General features: G+C 37.3%; 5 protein-coding genes across 10 annotated transcripts in view; 3 read left to right on the top strand and 2 right to left on the bottom strand.

Annotated features, from left to right (window-relative positions):
• The first annotated feature begins 299 nt into the window (after nucleotides 1-299).
• Nucleotides 300-1,868, top strand: LOC126759088 (uncharacterized). The gene has a single exon (XM_050473686.1). The coding sequence runs from the start codon at nucleotides 571-573 to the stop codon at nucleotides 1,552-1,554; it is 984 nt and encodes a 327-aa protein (XP_050329643.1). The 5' UTR covers nucleotides 300-570; the 3' UTR covers nucleotides 1,555-1,868.
• A 13-nt stretch (nucleotides 1,869-1,881) lies between these two features.
• On the bottom strand, nucleotides 1,882-3,402 carry LOC126759093 (AH receptor-interacting protein). The gene is made up of 3 exons (XM_050473697.1): nucleotides 3,068-3,402; nucleotides 2,662-3,011; nucleotides 1,882-2,585 (listed from the first exon to the last, which is right to left on the bottom strand). The coding sequence occupies exons 1-3, from the start codon at nucleotides 3,329-3,331 to the stop codon at nucleotides 2,243-2,245; spliced, it is 957 nt and encodes a 318-aa protein (XP_050329654.1). The 5' UTR covers nucleotides 3,332-3,402; the 3' UTR covers nucleotides 1,882-2,242.
• Nucleotides 3,403-3,690: 288 nt separating this feature from the next.
• LOC126759074 (uncharacterized) lies at nucleotides 3,691-5,953 on the top strand. The gene is made up of 7 exons (XM_050473670.1): nucleotides 3,691-3,816; nucleotides 4,033-4,197; nucleotides 4,264-4,333; nucleotides 4,392-4,471; nucleotides 4,527-4,709; nucleotides 4,773-4,859; nucleotides 4,925-5,953. The coding sequence occupies exons 1-7, from the start codon at nucleotides 3,811-3,813 to the stop codon at nucleotides 5,519-5,521; spliced, it is 1,188 nt and encodes a 395-aa protein (XP_050329627.1). The 5' UTR covers nucleotides 3,691-3,810; the 3' UTR covers nucleotides 5,522-5,953.
• Nucleotides 5,954-5,996: 43 nt separating this feature from the next.
• LOC126759065 (SH3 domain-binding protein 5) lies at nucleotides 5,997-23,539 on the bottom strand. Of its 2 annotated transcripts, XM_050473658.1 has the most exons (9): nucleotides 22,656-23,539; nucleotides 21,043-21,105; nucleotides 14,544-14,672; nucleotides 14,254-14,407; nucleotides 13,995-14,130; nucleotides 9,919-9,984; nucleotides 9,353-9,749; nucleotides 8,602-9,278; nucleotides 5,997-7,589 (listed from the first exon to the last, which is right to left on the bottom strand). In XM_050473658.1, exons 1-9 carry the CDS (start codon nucleotides 22,695-22,697, stop codon nucleotides 7,406-7,408), a joined length of 1,848 nt encoding a protein of 615 aa, XP_050329615.1. In that variant the 5' UTR covers nucleotides 22,698-23,539; the 3' UTR covers nucleotides 5,997-7,405. The 2 variants fall into 2 exon arrangements, with proteins under 2 accessions (XP_050329615.1, XP_050329616.1); XM_050473659.1 differs by lacking the exon at nucleotides 9,919-9,984 and having other exon boundaries at nucleotides 22,656-23,532.
• A 2,300-nt stretch (nucleotides 23,540-25,839) lies between these two features.
• The window catches only part of LOC126759040 (Ca(2+)/calmodulin-responsive adenylate cyclase), a 154,761-nt gene continuing 153,224 nt past the window's right edge, over nucleotides 25,840-27,376 (top strand). For all 5 annotated transcript variants that reach the window (XM_050473594.1, XM_050473598.1, XM_050473597.1 and 2 more), the window contains exon 1: nucleotides 25,840-25,941. The gene's annotated coding sequence lies outside the window, so the exon portion shown is untranslated. The remainder of the gene's footprint in view (nucleotides 25,942-27,376) is intronic.

The following is a 27,376-nucleotide window of genomic DNA, read 5'->3' on the forward strand; positions in this document are numbered from 1 at the left end:
ATTATGCCGGAAATTGAATTATCTAAACCTAAACTCAGCTGATTTAGAGTGCATTCACAATAGTTAATAGACAAACAAAAACTCTTGTATTGCAAAACACAACAACAGGAACTAAAATATTTCAATAAAGCCTGAGGAAATCTATAACAAGTTTTTTAATAAACGCTATTAATTCAACCCTTTTCAACATATTTTATTTTCGCCCAAAATATATAGTTGAAATGAATTTGTAATTATAATTCAAAGCACTACTCTGAACCTCCCCTTAACAAGCAGCTGACACGTAAAAACAACAAATACAATCATTCGTATTGGTTGTTGTTTTGCTGATTGTTGTTTTGAGAGCGAATTTTATTCGAATTAAAATACTTAAGCAAATAAACATTTTGTGTCAGTAAAATAAATATAAATAATTATAATTTTGTGTCAAATTCGTTAAACATATAGCAAGAGCACGTTATAATTTCAAAGTAAGATTTCGTTTGCATCAATCGCAAACCGAAAAATCAATAGAACAAAGTTCTTTGACGAAGCGCCGTACAGCTTATAACTACATAAACATATATTAACATGGGAGCTGAGCATTCCCAGCAACGAGCGGAGGCAGATGGACGAGAAATATTTGAGAGTGATTTAAAAATCACACTTGGCAATGCAAGGCAATCACATAGTGCCACACCCACTGGTAGCACAAAACGACGTAGTGGTCGACAAAGCACAAGCAGCGCTGGCTCCAATCGTGGCAGTAAACATATCGTTGAAACAGTAACAGCAACTGCATCTCCTACTACCTCTGTAGAGCTTAGTCGACCACCTTCGCCACCGCTGAGTGTATGCTCTGACTTGCCTTACGTTTCTTATACAGATCGTCCTATAGGTGACTCACCGAAAATTCGAAATAAACCGCATAGTCGTCACCAACAAGCGAACAGTATAAATCGCAGTGCAGGTATACGCAAGTCTTTCGGCACGGGTGCTACACCAAAGCGTCCGCAATCTACTTCTGGTACAATAGTGATTGTTAAACCAGGCGCGCGTGACGCAGACTACGATGCGGATGCAGATTTGACGCGTTTGCGTAACATTCCACAATTCCTGCCTGTATTACGTGATTCCATAACAACAGCTGCCTTCACACGAGATCAGGAAGTGTTGGAGCGTTTGAATGCGCAACATTTAGTGAATATTTGTAGTCGCATGCAAACACATTTAAATCTTTGCGCCACACAAGTAACTCAAGAACAAAATCATCTTGTGGAACGTACAAAAGTTGTTAGCAATTCCATAACAACATTGTTTGCTTCATTTGTGGACATGCAGAAAACGTATGCCGCTTATGCCGAACAATTCTCCAAGGTGCGTACTATATCACAACAACTGAGTCGGTGTAACTCCTTGCTACATGACAATATTGCAAATTTGGAAGCTATAAATAATTTTCTCGATGTTGAAGATCGTTTGGAGCCTTTCATTTGGCGCACAGATGATGGTAAGCAGCGTGGTGAAGCGGAAGGTGCCCCTGGTGGAGGTAGTGGGCGACTGACGCGTATGTAATGCGTTTGAGCGAATGCTAGTCGCTAATTGTTCTTTCGCATATACGTTAGCGCTGTTCTGGCAAAACGATCTAATCTGGAAAAGCAATATTTTCTTTTCTCAGGTATAAAATCGTTATCATTGTTGTTATGACTTTAACCGTGGGATTATAGTTTTGATTAGGGTCGAATGTGTAGTTTGAATTAAGTTTTTGTTATGTTTAAGAGGTATGTGATGTAAATATAAATACAAGATAAATCTTGTAATTTCTAATTGTTGTAAGATATTAATTTAAAAATACTAATCTTCAAGGTTTACTGTTTATTATAAATAAATAAGAGGATAGAATAATAAAATAATTACATACATTTATTTATTTATACATAGTTCCTCAGTTAGTTGATATAAGTACTAATTACATTAATACACAAATACATACATATATTTATACACATAATACTCGTGTATGTTTCAATCACTATTTGAAATAAAATAACAAGTACTACTATCTAAAGCTATTCTAGACTCATTTCACATGTAAAATATCAGCAGCATTTTGTGTTACCAGCTTTTTGCATTTAGAGACATTAGTACCCTTGTTAATAATACATTTACTGTTGAGAGCTGTCGAATATAGCAACGCTTCCACAACAGAAAACAACGTGGACATTCGTGTATTACACAAAAAATATTCACCTACTAATATAAATTAAAAAAGTTTTTGTAGGCGCAATTTATCCTCAGCATCACGTTTACGTTGCTCCGCATCGATTGCTTGTAGTTCTTTATTCACGACAGCTGTCAATGTTGGATCTAGTTCGGCTGCTTTGAGGAAATCACTGCGTGCCTCTGTTGGATTCCAAGCACCAGCATGTGCTTTAGCTCGGCGAAACAGTGCTTTAACATTGTCTTTATCTAAATCCAACACCTCAGTACAATGCTCTATAACCGCATAGTAATCGCGATCTAATAGACGACATTGGGCATAATTCAATAGCAATGGCACTTTGATAGCGGCTAAAGCCAACCACTCCACATCGTGCGGTTTTTCTCTGCAAGAAAAAAATTTGATAGAAATACAAAACGTATACATATATATATGTATGTAATAAGTTTGCAGTTACGCACTTTGTCATAAGCTGTTCAATCATGCCGACAGCTTTGCGGTAGCACTCCTCTGCGTCTTTATAATTTCTTTCTTTGTAAAAATTATTGCCCTTTTCACGCAATGCCTCTTGTGCATTCATCTTTTCCTCATCGTTCATTTGCCAAAGGTCTTTTTCATAATTTTTCGGCTGCTCGATAGAAAATAACTCGATGATAAATTCTAAATCACTTGGTTTGGAGATCAACTCATCGAGATCCGTATAGCCAATACCTTCATTTTGTAGGGTCATAGCACAACAGTGCCGGCGCTGTTCTACCTTCTTAGACACGTCTCGTAATACTTTCGATATGAAAGGATATTGGGTGACCAGCTATATATGATGTTATTAGTAAGAGCCAAGTTAACTGTAGGTAGTACACTACTCACCGTTTTGTGCACTGTAAATTTGGCAACTTCGTTGAGTGCCATCTTTTGTACTATAACTTCCCAAACCTCCAATTTAAACTTCTTACCGAGCACCAATTCCATTGGTTGGCCCATTTTTCGGCTGTCGTCCAGTGTGCAGCCATCGTCAACTCTTTTAGTCTGAAAGTGAAATTTGACTCGTGTGCCCGGTTTGAGTGGTACATATTCTTTACCAGGATGTATAGTGTGTTTGGTAATTAAAGCGTCGTCAAAAGCAGGTGACATGTTTATTTGTTTAGAAATTGAAAGTAAATATTAAAGTTTTAAAGATTTATAGAATTGTTGTACTGTTATTTGATAAGAAACAAATGCTGCTTCTATATCGGCTGGAAGTTCACAATGGCACCTATAAGCAAAAATATTAAACAGAGAATATCTTTTTTGGGGATATATTTTTCAATAAAAAAGTAACGACAATTACATACAAGCTAATTGTTATAAAGAATTTGCTTGCAAGCATAAATAACTGTAAAATTCTATTGTTAAGATATATGTAATAATTAAGAAGTTATTTTCGTACCATTCAGATTAAGCAACCCTGTGTAAGCCGTGTCGTCGAAGTGCGTAAAAAAGTTCATCAGCTGTGCGCATTGGTCGTACAAAATTATTAAAATACTTATTTGTAACAAAAGGAACGTTTATTTAATCAAATAAATATAATTATTTAATTACCGCTAGTTTAAGTAAGCTTCTTTCCAAGTCAAATGGCGGTAAGTAAAAAAGTTTCTAGGTTTGTCTAACTTCAAAAACACTTCCAGTGCACAAAGCACTTCCTTTAATGCCGCACGGAAAGCAATCCATCTTTTTTTTAAATGCCGCTTTTTTTAGACGTTAAACCGCCAAATATTACCTTCCGACTATAAATCATACTTTTTTGCTATATGTTAGAAATTTAAATCTATCAATTCCCAATTTGTTCCTTATAGATTCGCACCAAAGATCAACTGGCAGTGCTCTTGAAGCTAATTGAAGTCAACAAGGTAGGTTTAACACGCAGAAACTTGAGTATCCGGCAAAGAATATGGCAGGTTATAACACAAAAGCTCAACGAAATGCAAGGTGCCGAGAAAGACGTTGAAGGTTGGAAGCGGGTAAACTAACATACACATTAACTTTTGTTACAATTTATTTAAATAACGCGATCTTTATTATAATAGAGCTACAATTCTTGGCGTTTGAATGCGGGTAAATATTACGAGGAAGAGATTGAGCGGATTATAAAAGATGGTAAAATCGAAGATATTTGAAATTAGTACAGTGAGATCATTTTATTATTGTATTACAGTCGCGGATGATGACTATTTTATTATAAATGTAACAGAGGATGATATGTCTAGTGATACTACTTACGATGAGACTGCCACTGTAAGTTGATATGATAAATGCAATTAAGTTTATTAAACCAAAAATCGCTAAACAGTACTTAGATCCGAAAGACCGTCAGTTGACGCTACTGCACGAACTTGTTAGTAAACAAAGGCTCTTATTTATCAACACCGCGGAAGATGACGAACCACTGAGGCAGCGTCTCTGGCAAAATATAGCAGACGAGTTGAATAATATACCAGACGGCGTTAAATTGCCTAAAGAAGAGTGGCAAAAGGTTAAAAATAACATCAATTCTATGTTTTTGCAATGGCAGCTTGAATTTTTTAATTGATTTCAGCACGTTGATTTGCGGCAATATACTGTGCCGCGTGGGAGGAAAAGAAAACACTTTCGGAAGCCACCAGCAAAAGAGAAAAACAACGAGGTTTGTAATAAATGCTTACATTACTTGACTTATGCCTAATAACATACTTTATACGATTCGAGCAGCTCGATGTTTCAGAAAATGTCAAAATACCTGCTTCATACGAAAGCGCTTACGAAGAGTATATAGTTGAAGATTTTCCAACTATGGACAAACCATCTACAACAACAACAGAAGATCAGCACAAACAAAATGATGTGCATGTGAATGACGTCCTTGCGGAAATTGACGATACCGATGACAACACTGATGATATTATTAATCTACTAAATGCACAAGACGATAGCAATAATATTGGCGAACATTTTCCTTTCGACATTGACGATGTCGAAGGAGACGATTACCTTGACAATGCGGAGAGTGTAAATGAAGCAACAGCGACATACGACGCAAGCAAAGACAAACGCGCCAGAGTGACACCAATAGTGAAATCCTTTAAATTTTCAAATCGTATCGTAAACGCTGTGGAGCAATTAAAGGATGACGTCAAGGAAACAAAAGATATGCTCAAACAAACAACAAATCTGCTGAATCGTGTATGCAATATTATGGAAGAAAGTAATAAGAAACAAGATGAGACAAATGCGCTGCTGAAGCGAAATGGGCAAATGCTGAAAATTTTAGTGGAATATAAATGTGGCATGCGAAAAGTGAAAAAATGAGCAATTGAAGGAGATTAAGTGGAAAAGTTAGAAGAAAAAATTAAACCTTTATAAAGTGTATATATTACGTTGCAACAGCCTCGGTTTTTGACTTAAATGTGTATTGGAAAAGGTAGTTGGCAGCAGAAAACATGACTTTTGTAAGAAATTAGTAGGAGTTAAGAGAAAAGTGAAAACAATGCAATAAATTTTAATAAACGCGAAAAAAATTATTAAATATTTATAAAATGGTGCAGAGTTGGAATTTTTGACTTAAAAGTGTATTGTAAAAGGCAGTTGAAAGGAAAACATGAGTTTTGTAAAAAATTAGAAGGGGCTAAGAGAAAAATGAAAATAATGCAATAAATTTTAATAAACGCGAAAAAAATAATTGAATATTTATAAAATGGTACAGATTTGGTATTTTGGACCCAAATGTGCATTGTAAAAATACATATTGCCGTTTTCATTATTTGCATTGCTGATTAAAAACAAATTTATACTTTTTTATGTAAGTATGTATGTATATATATTTTTTGTATATTTCCACTGCTGCTCTGTATTTAGATTTACGAATTCAAAGCTGATTCCGCTAACAAACTCCTAGTTTATGCATTTTTTTAATGCTTTAGTACATTTAAATGTAATAAATTTATGTCATATGTAGTTTAATATCATAAAGTCACAATTTGATGTAATATTTATTATTTTTAGGCATTACACTACATACATAGTTCAACAGTTACATCAGTAGGACATATACATATACTTGTAAACTGTATTTATTGTTTGTAAACGATTTCCTTTGTTTGTTTTAAAATTTAAAAATGTATACATATGTATGTATGCGTAATTATATATTTTGCTTAAATATTCATTACTAAATATTTTTTTTAATTAAATTCTGTTTTTTTTTTTTTTTTTAATTTTATAAATAACGCTCACAGAGTTTGTCTGCCTCAACGCTTGTGTATATAATTTATAAATGACTAGTAAAACAACCACATGCGTCGAACACGCAATTGAAAAGTACATATCTTAAGTAAATAATGTCTAGGTAGTCAATTATTTTGCATTGTAGCTCACTTATTATAGTAAGTAAGATATACTTTATATTTTCATACAATTTGGTACGCATAAAAATAGCTTTATCATTTATGATGTATGCACAAACTGACAATGCTTATGCTTAGTGGCGCCTAAACTGTGCTTCCAGCATAAAAATGCGTTTACACAGAGAACTTTAGTTAATAAAATGTCATCTATTGGCAATTTATTGTGCCAATTTGTAAAATTAATTAAAGAATTAACACAAAAAATTTTTAATTAGCGCAAAAAAAGTTTTTTAGTTATTGCAGTCGAGTTTGTTTACTTTTTATGATAATTATTAGACATTATATAGTATATTATATATTTGAAATTAAAAATTTTTGATCTCAGTAATTAATTGTAAGCTCCTTTCAAGCGTTTTAATGCAAATTATTTTAATATTTAACTGAAAATGCATTTATCACTTTACGCACTAATTCAAAAACTACATTAATTTGTTTAAATACTATTTTAATATTTAAAAAAAATACTTAATGCTATTAAGCACACAATTTTGTAATTACATAATAATATTGTACTGTAAATGCAACTGTGTCATAAAAGTAATTATAATTAAAGAAATTTGAACTCATACAATTTAAGCTAATTTGCTAACCCCGCCGCACTATTATTACTATATAGTATGGTTTGCATAAACGCCGCATATTTTTCAAGCTACGAAATCCCATAAATGATATGTTTTCTCATGTTCACATATGACCAATTTTGGATGCTTAAACTATTTGTATGAATTCTAAGACGAAAGTTGCTGCTATTTTTTTTTATTAAACATTATGCTTTAACGCTAATTAACGCTTAGAAGAGCAAAGTGGTTGTGGTTGTTGTAGTGGTCGGCGTGGCAGCCATGCCATAGGGATTTGGCTGTTGTAACGGCGATTTAAGTTGCTCAACAATTATCACACCATTCTCATCCAGGCTGGGATTCAACAATAAATTCTCGACCTGCTCGTCGGAGAGCAGCTCTTTCGGCTCTGACGACCTGAAATGTAATTTTTCATTTGTTGTTTACAGTTACACACATACATATAAAAGAGTACACATAAAAAAATTTGTACTGCGCTTTAATTGCATTTAAAGGTTAATTCAATTTGTAGTATATGTATGCATGTACATACTAGTATTGGTATATATGTAGCTAGTTATATATAAATTTCATATAATAATTTAGTAATTTGCTTTTTTTGTGCATTCCAACTACATATTATTGATTTGTAAAAAATATGCAATGCATTATGTAACTCTATAGGTATGTGTATATGATAACATTGTGCGATTAATATATTTGGCTGATCAGTTACCAATGCGTATGCATGTAATTATATAATTATGTAGTTGTCTACAAATTTGAATAGCAAACAACTGGAACAAGTAACAATTTCCTTTAAATTCAACATGCAATTTTTAACAATTTTCTATTTTCCGCTCTCGTACACCGATACAGTTATGTAAACATACAGTTATGTGCATTTTCAACATTATGCTGTTTTGCAAATCAATATTGTCCGACATTGCTTTCAAATTTGCTAACAACTTCTTAAGTTGCAAACGTTTTTTTTTATTATTTTTTATAAATTCTTAATAATTTTTGATATTTCAGTTTCAAATTTTGCTTAAAATACAAGCAGTGCGCCGAATTCAACTAAATGCTTGCGGTAAGTCACCGCAATGCTCGTCTGCATGTATGTATGTATGTGAATATAAGCGAACGAATGCCGTTATGCATGCATGCGTAAACGATTTGGTAAATAAATGCTTCAAGCTGACCGCACAGATTTCAAAAAAATTCCATTTATGCGAATCATTACAAACTACTGCGTATGTATGTATGTATGCGCTTAATTTTTATTTTTTTTTTTGGCCAACGAAAAATGCTTTACGCGAATTAAATCAATTTGGTGAAGCGATTTTGCAGTGTGCTCAGCAGTCCAGACTTTTTAAGCAAAGCTCTACTGGTGGCGCTGTTGCTGGCAGCAGCACCACCGCCTACTGACCTGGAGAAGAGGAAGAAATCGCCAGCCGATGAGGTTTTGCCGCCGCTCGCCGCGCCCGCAGCCGCCGCACCGCTCGCATTGCCGTCCGCATTCTCGGCATTCATCTCCGATTCGCTGTTGCGTCGCTCCAGCGATTTCCCCACTTTTTGGAAACCGAAACTAAACACATCCTTTACCTTGTCGCCCGCATCGATCAGTAAATCAAGGCTCTGGCGTCGACCGGACATCTTCAAGCTATTCGAACGCGACAGCCATTGGCTTAAGCTTTGCTTTTTGTTCAGCTGATCCTCGTGAAAGATCGTCGTACAGGTGACTTTGCGTTTCGGCTCGTCCGAGGAGGACGATGATGAGTGATGCGATTGCGCATCCTCAGCGCCGCCGCCGCCGCCGCCTGGCTGATCGTGCAGCAGCGATTGGTTGGAGTAACTGGAACTTGTGCTCTCCGAGTGTGACAGCCGTATTTCAGTCCATTGCTCGATATCGTCATTGTCGTCGGCGTCGGCGCCGGTGCTCGAGCTGGCATCGTGCGCGCTGCCGCTGCCGGCGCCACCGCCACTGCTGCTGTTGCCGCTCGACTTCACTTCGTATGGTCCGTGCAGTGGTGTGTGGCCGAAGAGACTGTCGCCGGTGGCGCTGGTGCTGGCCGACTTGTGCATGCCGCCGCTTGTGGAGAGTTTCTGCGTCGGCGCGAAAGCAATAGTAAACAGACATATAATATAAATAATAGATTTTAAATCATGGCAGCGCTTACCTCCCTCAGATTGAGCGTTGGAAAGTCTTGCAGCAAGTGTGGACATTCGTGCTCGTCGAAGCGCCGCTGATGCACTGGACTGGACTGTGTGCTGAGCTTCGCGGGCAATTGCAGATACTCCTCGGCTGCGTCCAACTCTTCGCGCGGAAAGTGTTGATAGCTTTGCGCCGTTGACGCGGCGTTATTGACGGCGCACAGCTGTGGCAAGAGTGTGTCATTGAGCAGGTCGCGTTGCTCCTGCCGCTGTCGGTGTATGTCTTCAGAGATCTGTTCGAGGTTCTTCAACGCCTCATTGTAAGTCATTTTCGCCTCGGTCACGCGGCTTTCCAGTTCATTGATTTTTTGCTTTTGCGCTTTCAGCAGTCCGTTATAGTTGGCGCGCGCCTCGTAGAAGGGCCTGTGGAGCGGCATGGAAAGACATATTAGAAGTTTGGCAAATAGTGAGCAAACTAAAAGAATTTGCATGTAATCTACAAGTGTCCAAGGAAACCAAAAATGCATAGTGTCTTAAATTTTGAGTGTCTAGTAGTCTTCCTTAAGCGTGCGGTCAGTGTGTTGATACTTACAAACAATTGCAACGTTGCTGATAAACCAAAGCGTTCATTTCAAGTAAGTCTCGTCTAAGGCTTAAACTAAAAGTTAAAAATTAAAATACTGAAAATAAATTATACATAAAAATTAAGTTGAAAACCAAGCGTGAGAAAGATGGTGACTAGCATAATGATAAAGTAGCGAGTTTATATTGAAAAACTTATACCAAATGTGACGCTTTATACTGATATATACACATGTGTTTACAAAAATATAAAGAAGTTAGTAGGATATTAGAAAATTTGGCTACTGAAAGCGCAAATTCATCATACGAGCCAGATATATTAACTTGATCGTAAGCTTAATTTGAGATTCTAGATTAGAGTCTCCTACAGTTTCTCTAAAATATTATCAAACTGATCTCCTAGCTCTTGAACAAAACTATTATCGTCCTATATAAGGTCTAGTAAAAATAAATCCATTATTTTTCAAAAACTCTCTGTGATAACCTGTATCTCGTGCTGTATAAATTCGAAGGGTTTACGCTATAAGACGCTAGAAAAAGAAAAAATGCGAAAAACACTTCTCGGACAGTTTTGTGATTGTTTGACTCTGTATCGGTAAAGGCGAATACGCAAGCCAGGCGGCTGAAAATCTGAACATTGTTTATAGTGCTGCTACTGTTTCGTCGTTTCCGTTCTGGTAATTTTGATTTCTAGGTTGCACTACGATCTGGAAGACCAATCGAAAATATCGAAAAAATATGGAAAATCATACTGTCCAACTGTCCGTCACAAAAGGGCTGTATTTCCAGCTGGGAATTGCTGCTGAATCACAACAAAATCGATCCAATACTGAAGCAGATGGTTCTGTTGACGAAAAAGACAGCTTCAAGCGAAAATGGTCGGGTTCGAATCGCGTTAAGCTGGCACAAGCGGTGGCCAAGCCTTGAATGACGGTCAGGAAGGTTTTACAATATATTTGGTGGGGTTGGCAGGAAATGATCAGCCATGATCTACCGCCTAAGCACCAGCTCTTAATTTGTACATCAACCATTAAACCATCTGAAGGAAGAAATAGCCGAGAAGTGGACAGCTTTGGCCAAAAGGAGAGCAATTGTATTCCATCACTATACCACACACATCGACAGAAGTTTCGGGGGTTCCTATACATCCGCCTTTAAGTCCGGACCTGTCACCAAGCGATTTCTACATGTCCTTTTGCGAATTTGCTAATTATTAGAACCTTAAATTTATTGCAAACATTTTCCAGTCCTCGAAACAGTCGGAATAGTGTTTTTTTCGGCATAGCCTTCAAGATCTTATTCCATTCGGTTGGTATCTTCTCAAGTGTGTTGAAACAGCATGCCAGCCTTGGCCTTTTGAGTTTGTTGAATAGCCAAAAATCGCTCAGAGGAAAACCAGGCATATAATGCGGCTGGGGAACGAAATGAGTCGAGTTTTTTACAAAATGTCACGACGAACCAATGCAGTATGACATCGTGCATTATTGTGAAGAAGGAGCCAAGAGTTGTTCAGCCATTAATTCATTTCATGCATCCATTTTTGGGATGACCTACAGCTCCTTCAGTGAATTTTGTTTTATCTCTTTGATCGACTGAAAACGGGTTCCACGGAGCGGCAATTGCTGTTTGGGGAACAAGAAAAAATCACACCGAGCCAAATCTGACGAATACGGTTGTTGATCGGTGGTATACATTGTGTTTTTGGCTTTAAATTCTGTCACATTCGTGGATTGTAAAATCCATGAATTGGTCTTCCACAATTCTGGCCGTTTTCAACGGATATTCTCACGCAAACGCCCCAATACGGCCAAATTGAACTCCTCATTGACCGTCTGTCCCTCCAGAACAAATTCATGATGCAACAAACCACGAATATCGAAAATACAATAAGCATTACCTTGATTGTTAAGCGGCTTTGGCGTGGCCTTTTTGGTTTCGGTTCGTTTTTTCCCCTCCATTCCGATGATTGTTGACTTGTATGCATGTCAAACTTATAAGCCCATGTCTCTTCGGCAGTTGTAATACTTCCCATGAATGTGGGATCGGAACTCGCTCGATCAAGCATGTCCAAAGAGACCTGTTTACGGTACTTTTTTTGAAAAAAATTCTGCTTTATCGGGACGAATCGAGCAAGAACGCGTTTCATATCCCAAAACATTCGCCAAATTCATTCAAACGGACTCGCGAGAGATTTCGAGCTCTCTTGCCATCTCTCTAACACTTGCCTGACGATTTTCAAGCACCATATTCTTCACTTTTTTTAACATTTTCATCAGTTGAAAGGAGGGGAAGGAGGCATAAGAAAGAGGCATGTTTTCAACTATCTCTCGACCGTCCTTGAAGGCTTTGCACCCTTGTAGGCTTGCGGTTTTGATAAAACTGAATCACCGTAATCCTTTTCCAATATTCACAATGATTCCGCACACGAAATTTGATTAGATATTCGATATTTTTATCCATTGTAAAAATCGCAACGCACTACCGAAGTATACCGACTGGTGAATTCCCATTTATTCGGGGAATTTAATTACAATTTGCGGGTGATTTTTTGTCACAATGTACAGGGTTTGTCCGGAAAGTAATAGAAAGTAATATAAAAATAATTTATTGAACCAATCGTTACAATTCTTTAAAAACTTTCAAAATAGTTCCTTCTGCGTCGATGCAGCGCTGACAGCGCGATTTCTAAGTATTGAAGGTGCCACGGAAGGCATTCTCCGAAATAGCGAGGTGCATGCTACTTGGATCCCTTCTGTCGTCTAAAAATTCTTGCCTTTCATCGGCCTTTTCAGGCAAGGCTAGGGGGCCACATATGGGCTGTAGGGCGGCTGCGGAAACGTTGGGATGCCGTCTTGGGTTGGTAGCTGTTCACAAAAAAGGTGGCATGAGCCGGAGCGTTGTCGTGGTGCAACTTCCAATCGACTGCGATGTCTTGTCGGACCCGATTAACCCTTTGTTTGAGTCTCTAGAGGACTTCCACGTAAAACTTGGCGTTGACGGTTTGTTCAGGAGGAACAAATTCATGGTGGACGATGCCTTTTATGTCAAAAAATACAATGAGCATCGTTTTCACTTTGGATTTGCTTATTCTTCCGGTCTTCATCAGCGACCTCTTCCCGGCCCTCCAAAAAGGCCTGGTGCCACCGAAACACACCACTTCTTGCTAAAGCAACATCTGGGTAAGCCTGCTTGATCATATCAAACGTCTTTGTCGCAGATTTACCGAGTTTCACACGGAATTTAATCACGTACATCTGCTCTAACGAACGCTGCATTTTCAGTTTGCACCACTCACAGAGACACGTCGCGCGGAAATGTTTGTCTTGACTCTCCAAGTGCTCGGAAACAACTGACTAGCCGCTCGTTCGTTAGCTAGGAACACTCTCTACCGAATCCAGTCGGAGCGCGCACGGTCCGAAGTACAGTCGCGGAAGAAAATCAGTCCTATCACTTTCCGGTCAAACCCTGTATTTATCATTATAACGAATATTTTTTTTAAGAATGAATTCTTTTCCCAAAACCAGTAAAAAATTTTCCATTGCTGAACTAGAAATATGTATGTATATGCAACAACCCTGGTATAAAATTGACATAGAGTACTACTCACATTATAGACGCACAGTTATCGAATTAACTTTCCAAATATTTCCATATTGCGGGACTTGAACTTGAAAAATTAGGTTACATTCTGATAATAAGATGCGAAGGGGTGTAACTGAAATTCTAAAACTGGGTCAAAATAACCACAAACACAAAAAAAATTGTATAAAGAAGAATAAAATTTTTCAACGAAGGTCAGTGTAATCAAATAATATTTCTCACTTGCATACGATAGCGCTGATTAACATTCTACAAAAACAAAACACAAAAATTTAATGACGATTGCGCAATCGTAATCGCGCCTGCTCCAAGATATCGCGTTCGAACTAAAAAAAATGCAACCAAACTTAACAGATATGTATGTATGTGTGTGTAATGTGCGCTAATATGCCACAATTTACGAGTGTGTGCAGATAAGTGCGTGCGAGCAATCGTTTGCGTAATGATTTACAGTGCGATAAAACGACCACAGGCAGGTGGACTCACCTCGACGCGCGTATGGCCTGCTTTAGTTGACCCTGCAATTTGCCCACACGATTATTGGCCACTTCCAACTTGAGCTGACACATTTTCAGCGTATTCCTAGCATCCGTCACCTCCACCTGTGACTGATTCACTTTGGCTGTGGCGCAAAAACAAAAAAACACAAAGAAGGAAGAAACGAAATGGAGAAGGAAATGCAAATTACAACTTTTTTCCAAAGCAACATGCTATAATGTGTTTGCATTGTTGTTGTTTGTCTTACTGGTAGCATGACTGAGCATTTCTTGGCAGGCGGTGTCCAACGTCGCTTTCTCACCCAGCCCCTGCTCGGCCAAATAGACCATCTCCTTGGCAGCGGAATGTATCGATTTGGCCTTCTCGTAATTGACTGCCGCTTGTTGTGTCTCCTTTGCCAACTACAAGGCACAAGCACACACACACACACACAGCCGCATAGTAAGATCCACGTGTAGCGAAAAAATGAAAGAGGAAATATTATAGTAGATATATTTATCGATTACATTGCATTTGATTGCATTTAACGGTACTCACTTGCGCTGCATAGATGCGCGACTCGTAGTAGGGTTTCGCCGCCTCGATGGAGTTGCCCAATTTGTGTGCGGCCTGCTTGATGCGCACCTCGCTCTCCGCCAAGATACGCTTGAAATCACATTTCGCCTCCTAACGGTGCAATATCGCAAAATAAATAATTGCATATAATATATATGTTTGTATGTGTTTGTGTTTGCATGTATGTGTGTGTATATGAATTGCTGCAAAATGCTTTTTATTGCATATGGTTACATTTATTACAAAATGCTTTTATAACTGAATTAAATGAAAGCAATTAGGGCGCCGCTTTATTAAGCCACACACACATACATATGTACTATATATGTGTATTTATCTTCGCAATGGCATGTTTCGGGCATCTGCCATTGCTTTATTGGAATTGTTTCAAATATTTGAATATTTTCCATTAATTTTGCAACAAATTGAATTACTAAATTTTAGACTAAAGAAAATTAGTTCTTCAAAATCAACGCTTGGAGCATACATACCAATTATCTTTCCTCATTATTTGCTGCAGAATATTTTATTCATATTCTTATGTACATAATTCTTAAATATACTTCTAAGAACACAAGTTTCTACAAATAGGAAATGATTATTAAAAAAGAATGTTAGTAATACGAAACGACTTTTTCGACTACCCAATATAATGGTACAGGAAGAGGTATCGATAGCGAGGCCATAGAGTCTGTTAAAATTGGCGTCAAGTGCAGGCATCCCAAAAGTTGACTACTCCTCATGGACCTAATAACTCCATCTTGTATAGCAAAGAACCAAAAGTTGTCTATGCGTGGCTCATTGGCCTACCTAACCAAACCTATATATAATGGTGCGATCTAAACAATTTGTTCGGAGACTAGTTGGCGTATATACATACATACATGCAGACAGATAGATATAGCTAAATCGAGTCAACGCATTACCCTGATCATACCAAGAGCGATGACGTGATTTTGACATTCACACGACAGTTGGGTCTATGAAACCGGAACGAATCCGGATTTTTATCCGGCCAAGGACTGTCAACTCGACGGAATTCTGCCGCTACAACAACAACAACAGCGTGATTTTGACAGTCCAAGTTCTTTACGGATTTGTGTAAAACTTTGCCAATGTATTCAATGAGGTTTGCCACTTCATCATTTCACATTTCACTTTGGTATAACGCTTGAAAATTGTCCAAGATTATTACGCAAACTCACATTCTCCACAAGTTCTTTGAAAAATCATCTTCTCAAATGAAGCCCATTTCTGGTTTTATGGCTTCGTTAACAGACAAAATTGTCGCTATTGGGAAAAGTCAAACCCTCGTGTGGTTCAGGAAACGTAATTGTATACCCAAAAATTGACTGTTTGGTGTGTAGAGTGGTATGGCGGCATCAGCGGGTCTTATTTCTTTGAAAAGCAACATGCCGATACCATCAATAGCGAGCTTTATACACAGTGTTGACCGACTTTTTTCCAGGAATTTGATGAAATCGACGAGTACGATCTCTATTTCCAGCAAGACGATGCGCCGCCTCATGTTTCACATCTAAACATGAAGACATTGGTGCTAAGTTTAGTGACTTGTTAATTTCGAGAAACGCCCAGCCAAATACCCGTCAACATCATGTGATTTAACGCCTATAGATTATATTTTCTCCAAGGGTATGTTAAATCAAAAGCTTACTTCAATAAATCAGCAACGCTCGAGGACAACATTCTGTTTACAGTAGCCGAAATTCCAGCTGAAATGCTGTACCGGGTCATCGAAAAACGTAAACGGCGATGACATTTTTAAATATTATTTTTAAATAAAACAAAATGGTTTGGAATATCAATGAAATTCTTTATTCCTGTGAAAGAACATTTGATGCCATTATTTATGGAACCCGATTTCTTTTGCATGGCCACCACGAGCACGCTTGCAGTAGTCCAGATGCTGAACCCAATTTTCGACGGTTTTCAAGCATAAATCGTCCGATACTGCTGCAATTTACGTTCGATATTAGTACGAAGTTCAACAATCGTCGCTTGCTTGTTGGCATAGACCATAGACTTCACGTAGATCCACAGGATAGAGTCTAACGGCGTCAAATCGCACGACCGAGGCGAGGCGAGGCAATTGATTGTGCCATTTCGTGAGATAACTCGTTAATCGAACTTGGCTTTCAATAAATCGATTGTGACCTTCGTTGTGTGGCTTGTGGTGCCATCCTGTTAGAACCACATTTCAATTCGTGCCAAAATATTCGGTTCTCATTGAGTGGTACCGATTCCCATTCACAGTAACGTGCCGGTCTTTATCATCACGGAAGAAATACGCCGTCGACCCATGAACCTCACCAAACCTCATGAAGTAAATTCAGCCAGATATGACCTCATCGCTGAAGATGATTCTTCGATGAAAATCCGTATCATTTTCAACTTGTTGCACAGCACAATTCGCGTTCATACGACGATTCTGGTGGTCAAGCGGCTTCAGTTCTTGCGTCAATTTGATCTTCTAAGGATGTGGATCAAGATATTTTTTCAAAAGTCGCCACAACGACAGCAGTGGAGGATCACTTTTTAGCGCCATCGGAGTCGTGTATAATTCGGAAACTATTAAATTTTTTTCGTAAAAAATTTTACTGTGCATTTTAATATGTATATAACATTTTAAAACAATATATACAGCAGTTTTTTTTTTAATTTCTAAAACTCGCCTTTTTTAGGCTATCAGTTCGCTCCTTAAAGAAATGCTAGTGTGACGTCATATTAGCGGTATACAGTGAGTTCGGAGGGACAAACTTAATGTCTTCTCCAGACGCAGACGCAGCAGAAAAATTCCTCCGGATCCGAGGTGGACTCAATGTCAGCACAAGTCAGGAGGATACGGAGCAATCCTGCTACAAGGCGAAAAGAGTCTATTTATTTAAAAATTCCGGGTCCAACGAATCGATCGTCTAAATTTGCTGTAAAAGCGGATCTTTTTTGATACCCATCCAAATTTGACTGACAAATTTTGCATTACCTTGTGTGAAAACATACCTTATTAGACCTTTAAAATAGGAATATGTTGTATATTCTTAAATTCTTATATTCCGCCTTGAAAATCGCTGGCTCGAAACCGGTTTTGGACTCATCGTCTCCTAAGCAAAGTTATTCACTATGGTCCATAGAATATTTCCCGCATACGCCATTATATAAACAAAATTGGCCCGTTCTAATGTCCGCACTAATACTTTTCTACAAAATTTGAACGATAAGCTCTCAAGTAGGTGCAAAGCTTTTGGCATCCACTTGAGTAACTCACGTTCAAAATGAAATCTTCGATGACACTCGAAATTTAATTAACTCGTATGTGGCCACATGTAATACAAATGGGTCGCACACTTATTGAATCCACTGCTATTGTTGTTGTGATGATTATTGACAATGTTACTGTCATGTGAAGCCGGCTTAAGCCATTTTAATTATCTGCTAAGGGTTAACTACTTAAGTTGGCTTAAAGTAGCAATAAACGGCGAAGTGAAACGGCACTTGAACTCACTGTGAGTAAATATATTCAGGTATATGTATGTATAAATATGAGTATGTGTGTTGGGTATGTTTACATATAAACTTCACGTTAAGTAAACTAAAATAGTGTGCCTAATTGGTAGTGATTATTGTTTTGTAAAGGAATAATTTAAGATTAATTGTGCTACGAAAAGTACCACTTTAGGTCTTTGTGTGATAATTCGTAGAGTTGCATTGAATCTGTACTAAAATTATTAGAAAAACAAAAATTTTAAAATATTGGTTTCTATAAGTATGTATAAGCTAGTTTGAGACAGTTTTGAAAAGAGATGCTGAGCTCTTTGAAAAGGATCAACTGGAAGGTAAAATAAACCTTTTCAACAAATCTTTGGATGTCTGTTTAGTTAAGCTAATCAACAGCAGAAAGTGTGGAATTCTTGAAAAGCTTTGCTGATCCTCACAAATTGTGGAAAGACATTTGGTAGATTTATAAACTAGCTAGACAATCATCACTCACTTTCGGATATCAATCGATATCTGTGATTTTTAAGGGATTCAAGAATTTTTGCTTTATGATAAACTTGTTAGGAATTTGGATGTCTTAAGATCTACAAAGAAATATATAGCGCATCTACTCGTGACCCTTCATGTAACATAGCAATGTGATTTTTTAATATTGGCCAGACCGGAACGGATCCAGAGTGACATAAGCAGATACTTCACATTTATAGAAGATCAGTACAAATGACATCCCTGAATCAAATTACTTCAAAAAAAGAGTCGACAAACTGTTGTTGCCTCGTTAAACTCGATCTATAATTTTCCTCTGAATACTATACCCGATTTATTTTCAGTTTATATACGTAGCCTAACTTGGCATATTGCGTGGAAGATATGGATCTAAAAATTGAACAAACACCTTTTCGTTTACTCCGCAAATGTAATCGTATTATATTAATTGTGGTTTAATCTTGTCGAAAGCTTTAGTTTCGTTCATATACTCTTAAGAATACCTCATTGAACGATTATTGTTTCTTCTTCTTTTTTGGTGTAGACACCACTCACGCGGTTATAGGCGAGTTTACAATAACGCCCAGTCGTTTCGAGATTCCAAGTGTAGCCAGGTCCTTCTTCACCTGGTCTTTCCAGTGGAGTGGAGGTCTTTCTCTTCCTCTGCTTCCCCCGGCGGCTACTGCGTCTAATACTGTCAGAGCTGGAGTTTGAAAACTAGTAACGTCGACTCATCAGTTGTTGACATCGTCCAAGCCTCTGCACCATATACAGGACGGGGATGATGAGTGACTTATAGAGTTTGGTCTTTTTTCGTCGAGAGAGGACTTTACTTCTCAATTGCCTACTCAGTCCGTAGTAGCACCTGTTGGCTAGAGTTTTTCCGTGTTGGATTTCAAGGTTTTCCATTGTTGTTGATGATAGTGCTAGTTCCAAGATAGACGACGAAATTATTTACGACTTCAAAGTTATAACCATCAACAGTGACGAGGGAGCCACGTCACGAATGCGATTACTGTTTGTATGATGAGAGGAGATATTTCGTCTTGCTCTCGTTCACTACCGGACACATTTGCTTTTCTTCCTTATTCAGTCTGGAGAAAGCGGATGTTGAAGCCAATGATATCAAGATCATCGACATACGCCAGAAGCTGTACACTCTTGTAAAAGATTGTACCCGCTCGATTAAGTTCTGCAGCTCGAATTATTTTCAACAGCAGTAGATTGAAAAAATCGCAATAAGGATCGCCTTGACTAAAACCTCGTATGAACGGTTCGAAGAGGTCCTTTCCGTTCCTGTCGGAGCTTTTGGTATTGCTTAACGTCAGTTTACACAGCCGCATTAGTTTTGCGGGGATACCAAATTCTTCAGACATCATCCTTTTCGTGCTGTCGAAAGCAGCTTTGAAATCGACGAAGAGGTGGTGCGTGTCGATTCTCTTTTCACGGGTCTTTTACAAGATTTGGCGCATGGTGAATATCTGGTCAGTTGTTGATTTTCCAGGCCTAAAGCCACACTGATATGGTCCAATTAGTTTGTTGACGGTGGGCTTTAATCTTTCACACAATACCCTCGATAGAACCTTATATGCGATGTTGAGGAGGCTTATCCCACGGTAGTTGGCGCAGATTGTGGGGTCTCCTTTTTATGGATTGGGCAGAGCACACTTAAATTCCAATCGTTGAGCATGCTTTTGTCCGACCATATACTATAAAGAAGCTGATGCATGCTCCTTATCAGTTCTTCGCCGCCGTGTTTGAATAGCTCGGCCGGTAATCCATCGGCCCTCGTCGCTTTGTTGTTCTTCAGACGGGTAATTGCTATTACATCTTCTTCCTGGTCGAGAAATCGAAATGGAACGGATTGGCATCAATTGAGTAATCGGGTACGCCATCTCCTGTATTTATGCTTTCACTGCCATTCAGCCATTCTCTTCAACTCTCGGTATCTATCCTTTCGGTTTACTATTATTTTGTTCCAAGTATTAGTGAAACACAAATTTTTTAAAGTACATAACTACAATGGTAAACTATAACAGGAATAGCAAGCTATAAATTTTTTAAGGGCATGTTTCATTAAACCGTTTGAAAAAAAAAACAGTGTGTTTAAAAAATCCTCGCATGAACCACCCTGTTTATTTTCAGTCACCATTCAGTTTGTTTTACCTTCAAAACAATTCTTTGTCTTCTTTTCTGACGTAAAAAAAAACAAACGATTACTATATTTTCGTAAAGCATGTACCCATACTAACATACTACTCCTTTTTCCATATGTGCACATACATGGAAGTGTGTGCGTGCGTCGAACTTATGAATGGCTGCCAAAATTGCTTTCATCCGTTGCTTGTGAAGCATTTTTAAAGCAAGTATATAATTATGTATGTATCAAATAAATATTATTTTAATATTTTTTGCGAGTTTCTGCCTGATTAGCATTTTTTTAAATGCGCGACTATTATGTAAAACCAAAATCAATACTTACATCGAGTTCCACTTCATATTTGTTGATATTGTCTGTTGCTGTGTTCAGTTTCTCCAGTTCAACCTGCAAAAGTATGCAAAAGAAAACTGTCATTTATGTATGTGTGTATATATAGCGAGTTTCCGGTGGGCCTTACAGGTATATACAATTAATATACATATTTATGTAAGTATATGTGTGTGGGTATATATATATAAAAACAGCAAAATATTACTTATTTAAAAAGAGTTATTATAGGCCGAGCGGTATAAATATGTAAATATATAAATGGTTGTTATGTATAAATGAGCATATAGGTATGTTTAATATAGTATACATAGTATACGTTTAAAGTACATATATGTATGTGTATTAATGTATAGTTATAACAATATATTAGCTCGTCTTAGGAACCTGTGTGGGTGTTGGCTCGTTGCATATCCTTTAATCACATATGTACATAAAGGTGGAAGAGGTGTGAAAAAGCTTCGCAATCCACTAACTGGTTGCTCAGTGAGTATTTTTTTTTTGTGCGTGCGTATGTATATTTCTATATAAAGTTGTATGTCAAGCATTTTTTCTACTTGTTTCTATAATTTTTTAGACAAATGACATCATAAGCAGCGGACAAGCATAGCGGAATCAACACGAAAAGACATCTTTAAGCAAATCAACTTTGCCGAAAATAGGACAAATATATGTAAATACCTATAGAAAGTAAATATATCGTATAAATTTGTATGGTATATGCATATGAACAAACCTACTTATTGTCACCTAAAATGCAAAATAACGTAACATCACTTTTCAAAAGTTTACAGGCGAAGGAAAAACGATATAATAGAAACCACTCATATTGAAACAAAATTTGAGTTTTGGTTATAAAATGGTTATATATACGGTTATATATTGGTTATGTATCTGTTATATATTGGTTATATGTCGGTTCTATATTAGTTATATATTATTGGTTATATGTTATATATTGGTTATATGTCGGTTATATATTGGTTATATTTTGGTTATATCTGACAGCCTAAGCTGAAAATTTTATGCTGTGTTGTGGTGAATCGTAGGCAATAAAAACTCAATTTCGATTTGTTTGTAAATACGTTGTTTTGCATTTTAGATGACGATATATACAAAGAGTTATGTTAATGTTCACTTGAATAGTGGCAAAAAGCTACGGTAGCTGTGCTATGCATTGACGTTTATGCTTAAATATGTGTCTTTATGTGTATATATATTTGTATATAAGTACATACATATATCATTTAAAATAAACTTGGCACATCTGTACTAACTAGCAAATAAAAAAAGCAAACAAACACTTTCTATGCTGGCATTATGAAACATATGTTTACATGTATGTATGTATGTTTGTACATCTAAGAGCATACATGCACTACCTTCATACGCATATACACACATACATATGTACATATGTTCACGCTTTTTATTTATTTTCCTTCCCATCACGGGTCATTGTCAGATAAGACAATTTCCGTTTATGACCATCAAAATCTCGCGCAAATGCATTTCAAGGGAATTCAACAAATTACAATGCTCAACAATAGATTTTTATGTGCGTACGCATTAATTTTACTTGATTGGCGTGCTGTGCGGATACTTGCCTGCACTCTGGGATCCACCGGGGTATTGCTTTCCATTGACATAGCGTTATCGATTAATTTATTTGAATGCTTTGCGGCTATTGCTTCTGGTTTTCCTGTGTTTCTCAGCACTATCTACACACTTACATATATACTTATTACACTTATTTGTATATATACATATGTATATGATTTTTAAATAAATTGGTATGCTAAAAAATTTATTATAATATATATTTGCTTTATACTAAATACGCTGGCGATTTCTAGGTTAAGCGCATATGCCGTTTACACACACTTATACACAACTTTGCGAGCAATTTCATGCAGCAACGAAACAATCGCTGGCGTTATTTTTTTTTATATGGCACACACACGCTTGCAATTATTAAAAATATTTTCTTTTGTTTTCCACAAATATTTTTTCTTGTATTATTCAACACATTTTCTTATTTTTTCAATGCTGCTTCTTCTTCGCCACAACGCTTGCTGAATTTTTATTTTATTTTTTTGCGTCACTTTCCTGTTTTCAGCGAATTTTGCATTTTCATTTTCACTGCTAGCTGCCTGACTGACGGTCCTCTTGTCATGACATTGTCTGCCGCTCGCGTCCGATTTTCACCACACACTGCCAGTTGCCACCGAGTGTTACCTTAATTTTGCTGGCCGTTTTCCACACAACTCATCACTCAACTCTTCGTTGCCGTCGTCGTCGTCGTCATTATGGCTATGCTTCTCGCCTGCCTGCTGCCTAACTGGCTGACCCAGTGTTGGTGTGTGTATGTGTGTTACCAGTTCAAAAGCTTCTACCACACTTTACTGTTATTTAACCTGCCGTGAAAATGCCATGACTCGCTGCTAAGCAATCTTTGCCATCAGCTGAACCCCAAAATCAATCTCAGCGCAATGTGCGTGTTAAGCGTTCAACGCTCTCTCGCAGCCATTCACGCTCTGCCTGAGCACTTGCTTCAACTGTTGTTATTGTCATTATTGTTTTTTTTTGTTTGGAAAATGCCAGTAGCTTTGTTGTTAGCTTTTTGTTGAGCGTTCGCAACATCTTGGAGCGCTGGCGGCTGGCGCACACTCAGTTGAGTTCTGTGCGATGCGCTCTCTGCCATTCACTTGTCTTGTTATGTCATACACGCGCAGGTGACAGTTGGTGCTATTGTTTATGTTTTTGTTTGTTTACTTGTCAGCATGTCTTGGGATATTTATCGTTCGTTGGGATTTTCTCGAGACGATTTATGTGTTCGAAATGTTAATGGTAGTGTACGAATGGAAAAATTGTGAAAAAAATAGATTTATGCAAGAAAATATAATTTTTTATAAAAAAAGTATTTGTAATAACTGTTAATATAAGAATGAAAAAATTAAAAAAGATAACGAATGTTGCCTTAGAAATATATTTGTATCAGATTTATACATTATATATACATATGTATATGGATTTATGGAAAGCAGGACTTCGCGCCCAAAAGTAGACTACATGGTTGCAAAGGCCTTGAAAACGGCGGCTAATGTGTCAATTGGATAAAAAAATGATCAGTACAACAAACTAATTTAATAAGAAACCATATTTCGGGCTACTATAATTTCCTTTCTTGAATCGAAGAAGTATTTTATTAGTGAATTTAGATTTGATGGTCTCTACTACTCTTCTAGCTTATATTTTTTTATTTCTGAATTGCGAATAACTGTTACTCGAGGCGTAACTCTGCCGGTGATTAGCATATTTTGAGATTTAAATGCCTTTAGAAATATTATATTCATTATCCGCCTAAAATTATGCAATAAATTTGAAATTCTTAATATATTATTTATTTTTAAGTCCTTGTTATTGTCATGAGTAGGATTTATCATGTTGAAATTTTAATTATATAATAATTATAATCTGCTCTTAGCTCTTAAAAGTGCACTTAAATCAAAAGTACCGAGAAAATTAAAAATATAGAGTCTACTTTTAGGCTGTGTGAGTCAATAGAAGCTTGGAGAATGATTGCTAATAAGTATTTTTTTTTAATCCATTATACATTCAGCGTGCGTAAAAAACTGTTTTTGAAAACTTATATCGGTTGAGAAAGTACTTGGAAACCCTTTCGTCGATATTTCATGCTCTAGAGATTAAAAAATAGTTAAAAATTCGTAACGTCATAAAAATTAATTAAGAAAAAAATTAATTAATTGTGTTAATTTTCAAATATTTTGACAATAGGTCACAATAATGTTATTTGCGTCAACATATGTAACTTTTTATCAACTGAACATAACCTAACTTTTAATAACGTTTCGTTATATGTTTTGAAAATAATTACGTACAAGTTTACAAAAAACATAAAAAATCACGGAATATGGTACGGCTTGAGAAGTACTTCTCTTTAGGATTCCTGCAATTTTTTTTATAAATCATAAGATTCTTGGACAACTTCCTTTTCCTGATTTTTTTTTTATAACTTCTGGATTAAAATTTATCTTAAGATTCAAATTTTTTAAGTTTGTCCGCAGTCTAGACATTGTCTAAAGAAATTCCCCCACTTTGACAGTATAACTGTACTAAAAATCATGCGCACACCGATACACACCCACACAAGAGAAGAGACATATGCACATAATTACTTACATAAGAATGAAAACAAAACGCACACGAATGAAATGCCCCAAAGCCCAAACAACAGACACACACACACACACACATGCATACGTAAACTTGGTGGAAAACTGGCCAACGCAGTGGAAAAGAGCGCGCGCACGCTCTCCGCCACAGACAATTGGAGTGCAAACAACACACACACACGTGCAGTGTATTGAGCACAATAGCGCCGCAGGCAACAAACAAACACGCGCAACTCGCTGCAGCAGTGACAATAGCCAAAGGCAGAGCCAAGCGGGAGTGTGCTTAACCAAGAGCGCCATACAAAAAACAAATGCGCTCTCGCCGCTTGCCAACCGCTGCCGTTGGGGCATGTGCCGCCAAGAGCGCCGACGAGTACTGCATGTTGTTGTTTTGGGGTAACAACAACAGTTTCATTCATGAGTCGGTGGGCCATGCGAGAGCGCGGCACGACAGCGCAGCGAGTACTAAAAAATCGTGCTTGCAGCGATTGCGGGAGCAACCAATGACAGCGTTGGCAGCGACGCAGCAGCAGCAACAGCGCCTTTTTATGAGGGTAGCGTGCAGAGTGCGAACAGTCTTCATTTTCAACTCGTCGTTAGCGTGTCTGAGCGCGGAAAACAGTAAAAAGCGCGCTGGCAACGCAACGGAAAAGCGTAAAGCATTTTTTTCAGCAGCACACAAGTGTAGTGCAGTGAGGTGAGGTGTGTGCGTGTGTATCGCTTGAGTTTGGAGGACTATGTGCTGCATACATACATACATAACTGTTGTGTATATGCAGGGAAAACATAAAACGCCTGCTTAAACAAATGTTTGCGTTGAATTATTTTATTTAATATCTTTTCGATTTGAAAGAGTTCGTTTTTCCTTGATTTTGTTGCACTTCGTGCACTTCTACTTGCTGCTAATTCGTTGTTAAAGCCTTGCTGTGTTCTCCCTGCATTTTTTGTTGTTGTTTTTTGTGCTTTAATTCGGTTTTGGTGCTTCATTTTGGGTGTTCAAGTCCACAGCGAGTGACGTAGCCGTGTGCATGCGTGTGTGTGCGCCTGTATGGGTGTGCCTGCAAAGGTGTCCACAAATGTGTTGTATGCTTCAGCGCGGCGCTTCGTGTGCATTTGAGACGCGCAACTTGCACGAAAAAAGGTCAAAACTGGTGATAACAATTCATTTTGCAACTATGACGAATATACAGTTACAAAAGAGTTGTTAGTTTATTCAAATGCGCATTGTTTAACATTTTGTGTTGAAAAGTGTGAAATGTGAAGGTGTCAAACAGCAAAAAAGTACATATAACACTTATGTGTTTGTGTGTGGCACACAGTGAAGAGTAAAAAACGCGCATGAAAATCGAAGAAACACAAATAATCTTAAAGCTAAATTAAGAAACAAACGAAAAAATCAATAGCAACACAAATAAAAGGCCGCAAATAAGCAAAAAAGCTTGAAGCATTGGGTGTAGTGAAATACGGTATTGAATTTATTTGATTTGAAGAACGCAGTGTCTCCAGCTGAGCAGCGTGGAAATTGTTAGATAATCGCGTATAAATTTTGTGGGTGGCGAGCAGCTTACAAACAAATGTGTTAAAAAATGCAAAGCAAACAATAAAACAGAATAAAAATAAAATAAAAATTCTAAGTAAAAAATGTCATGTGTACGTGTGTATGTGAAAAACAGTGAGTGCAAAAACTAAAAAAAATAGAAAACGAAAATGCTATTGGAATTGTGTGAAAAAAAAACCTGAGCTAAACGTGAAAAACGCTTACAGCAATATATAAAGCGCATACTACATACATACATATGTATGTATGTATATACAAAGCGCACATAAATAAATGTAAAACAAGAAAAAACGTTGACTTCGGTTGCACCGCAGCTGTAATACCCTTCACAAATCAAAAAGTTTCTATACAAGAACTCGATTTTGTACGACCGATTTGTACGGCAGCTATATGCTATAGTGGTCCAATCTGAACAATTTTTTCTGAGGTTGTACCGTTGCCTTGGACAATAATCTATGGAAAGTTTCGTAAAAATATATTCTCAAATGAAAAAGCTTTCCATACAAGCACTTGATTCCGATAATTCTGTTTATATGACAGCTATATGCTTAGTGTTCCAATCTGAACAATATAT

This window comes from Bactrocera neohumeralis, chromosome 5, assembly GCF_024586455.1.
Source record: "Bactrocera neohumeralis isolate Rockhampton chromosome 5, APGP_CSIRO_Bneo_wtdbg2-racon-allhic-juicebox.fasta_v2, whole genome shotgun sequence".
NCBI lineage: Eukaryota > Metazoa > Arthropoda > Insecta > Diptera > Tephritidae > Bactrocera > Bactrocera neohumeralis.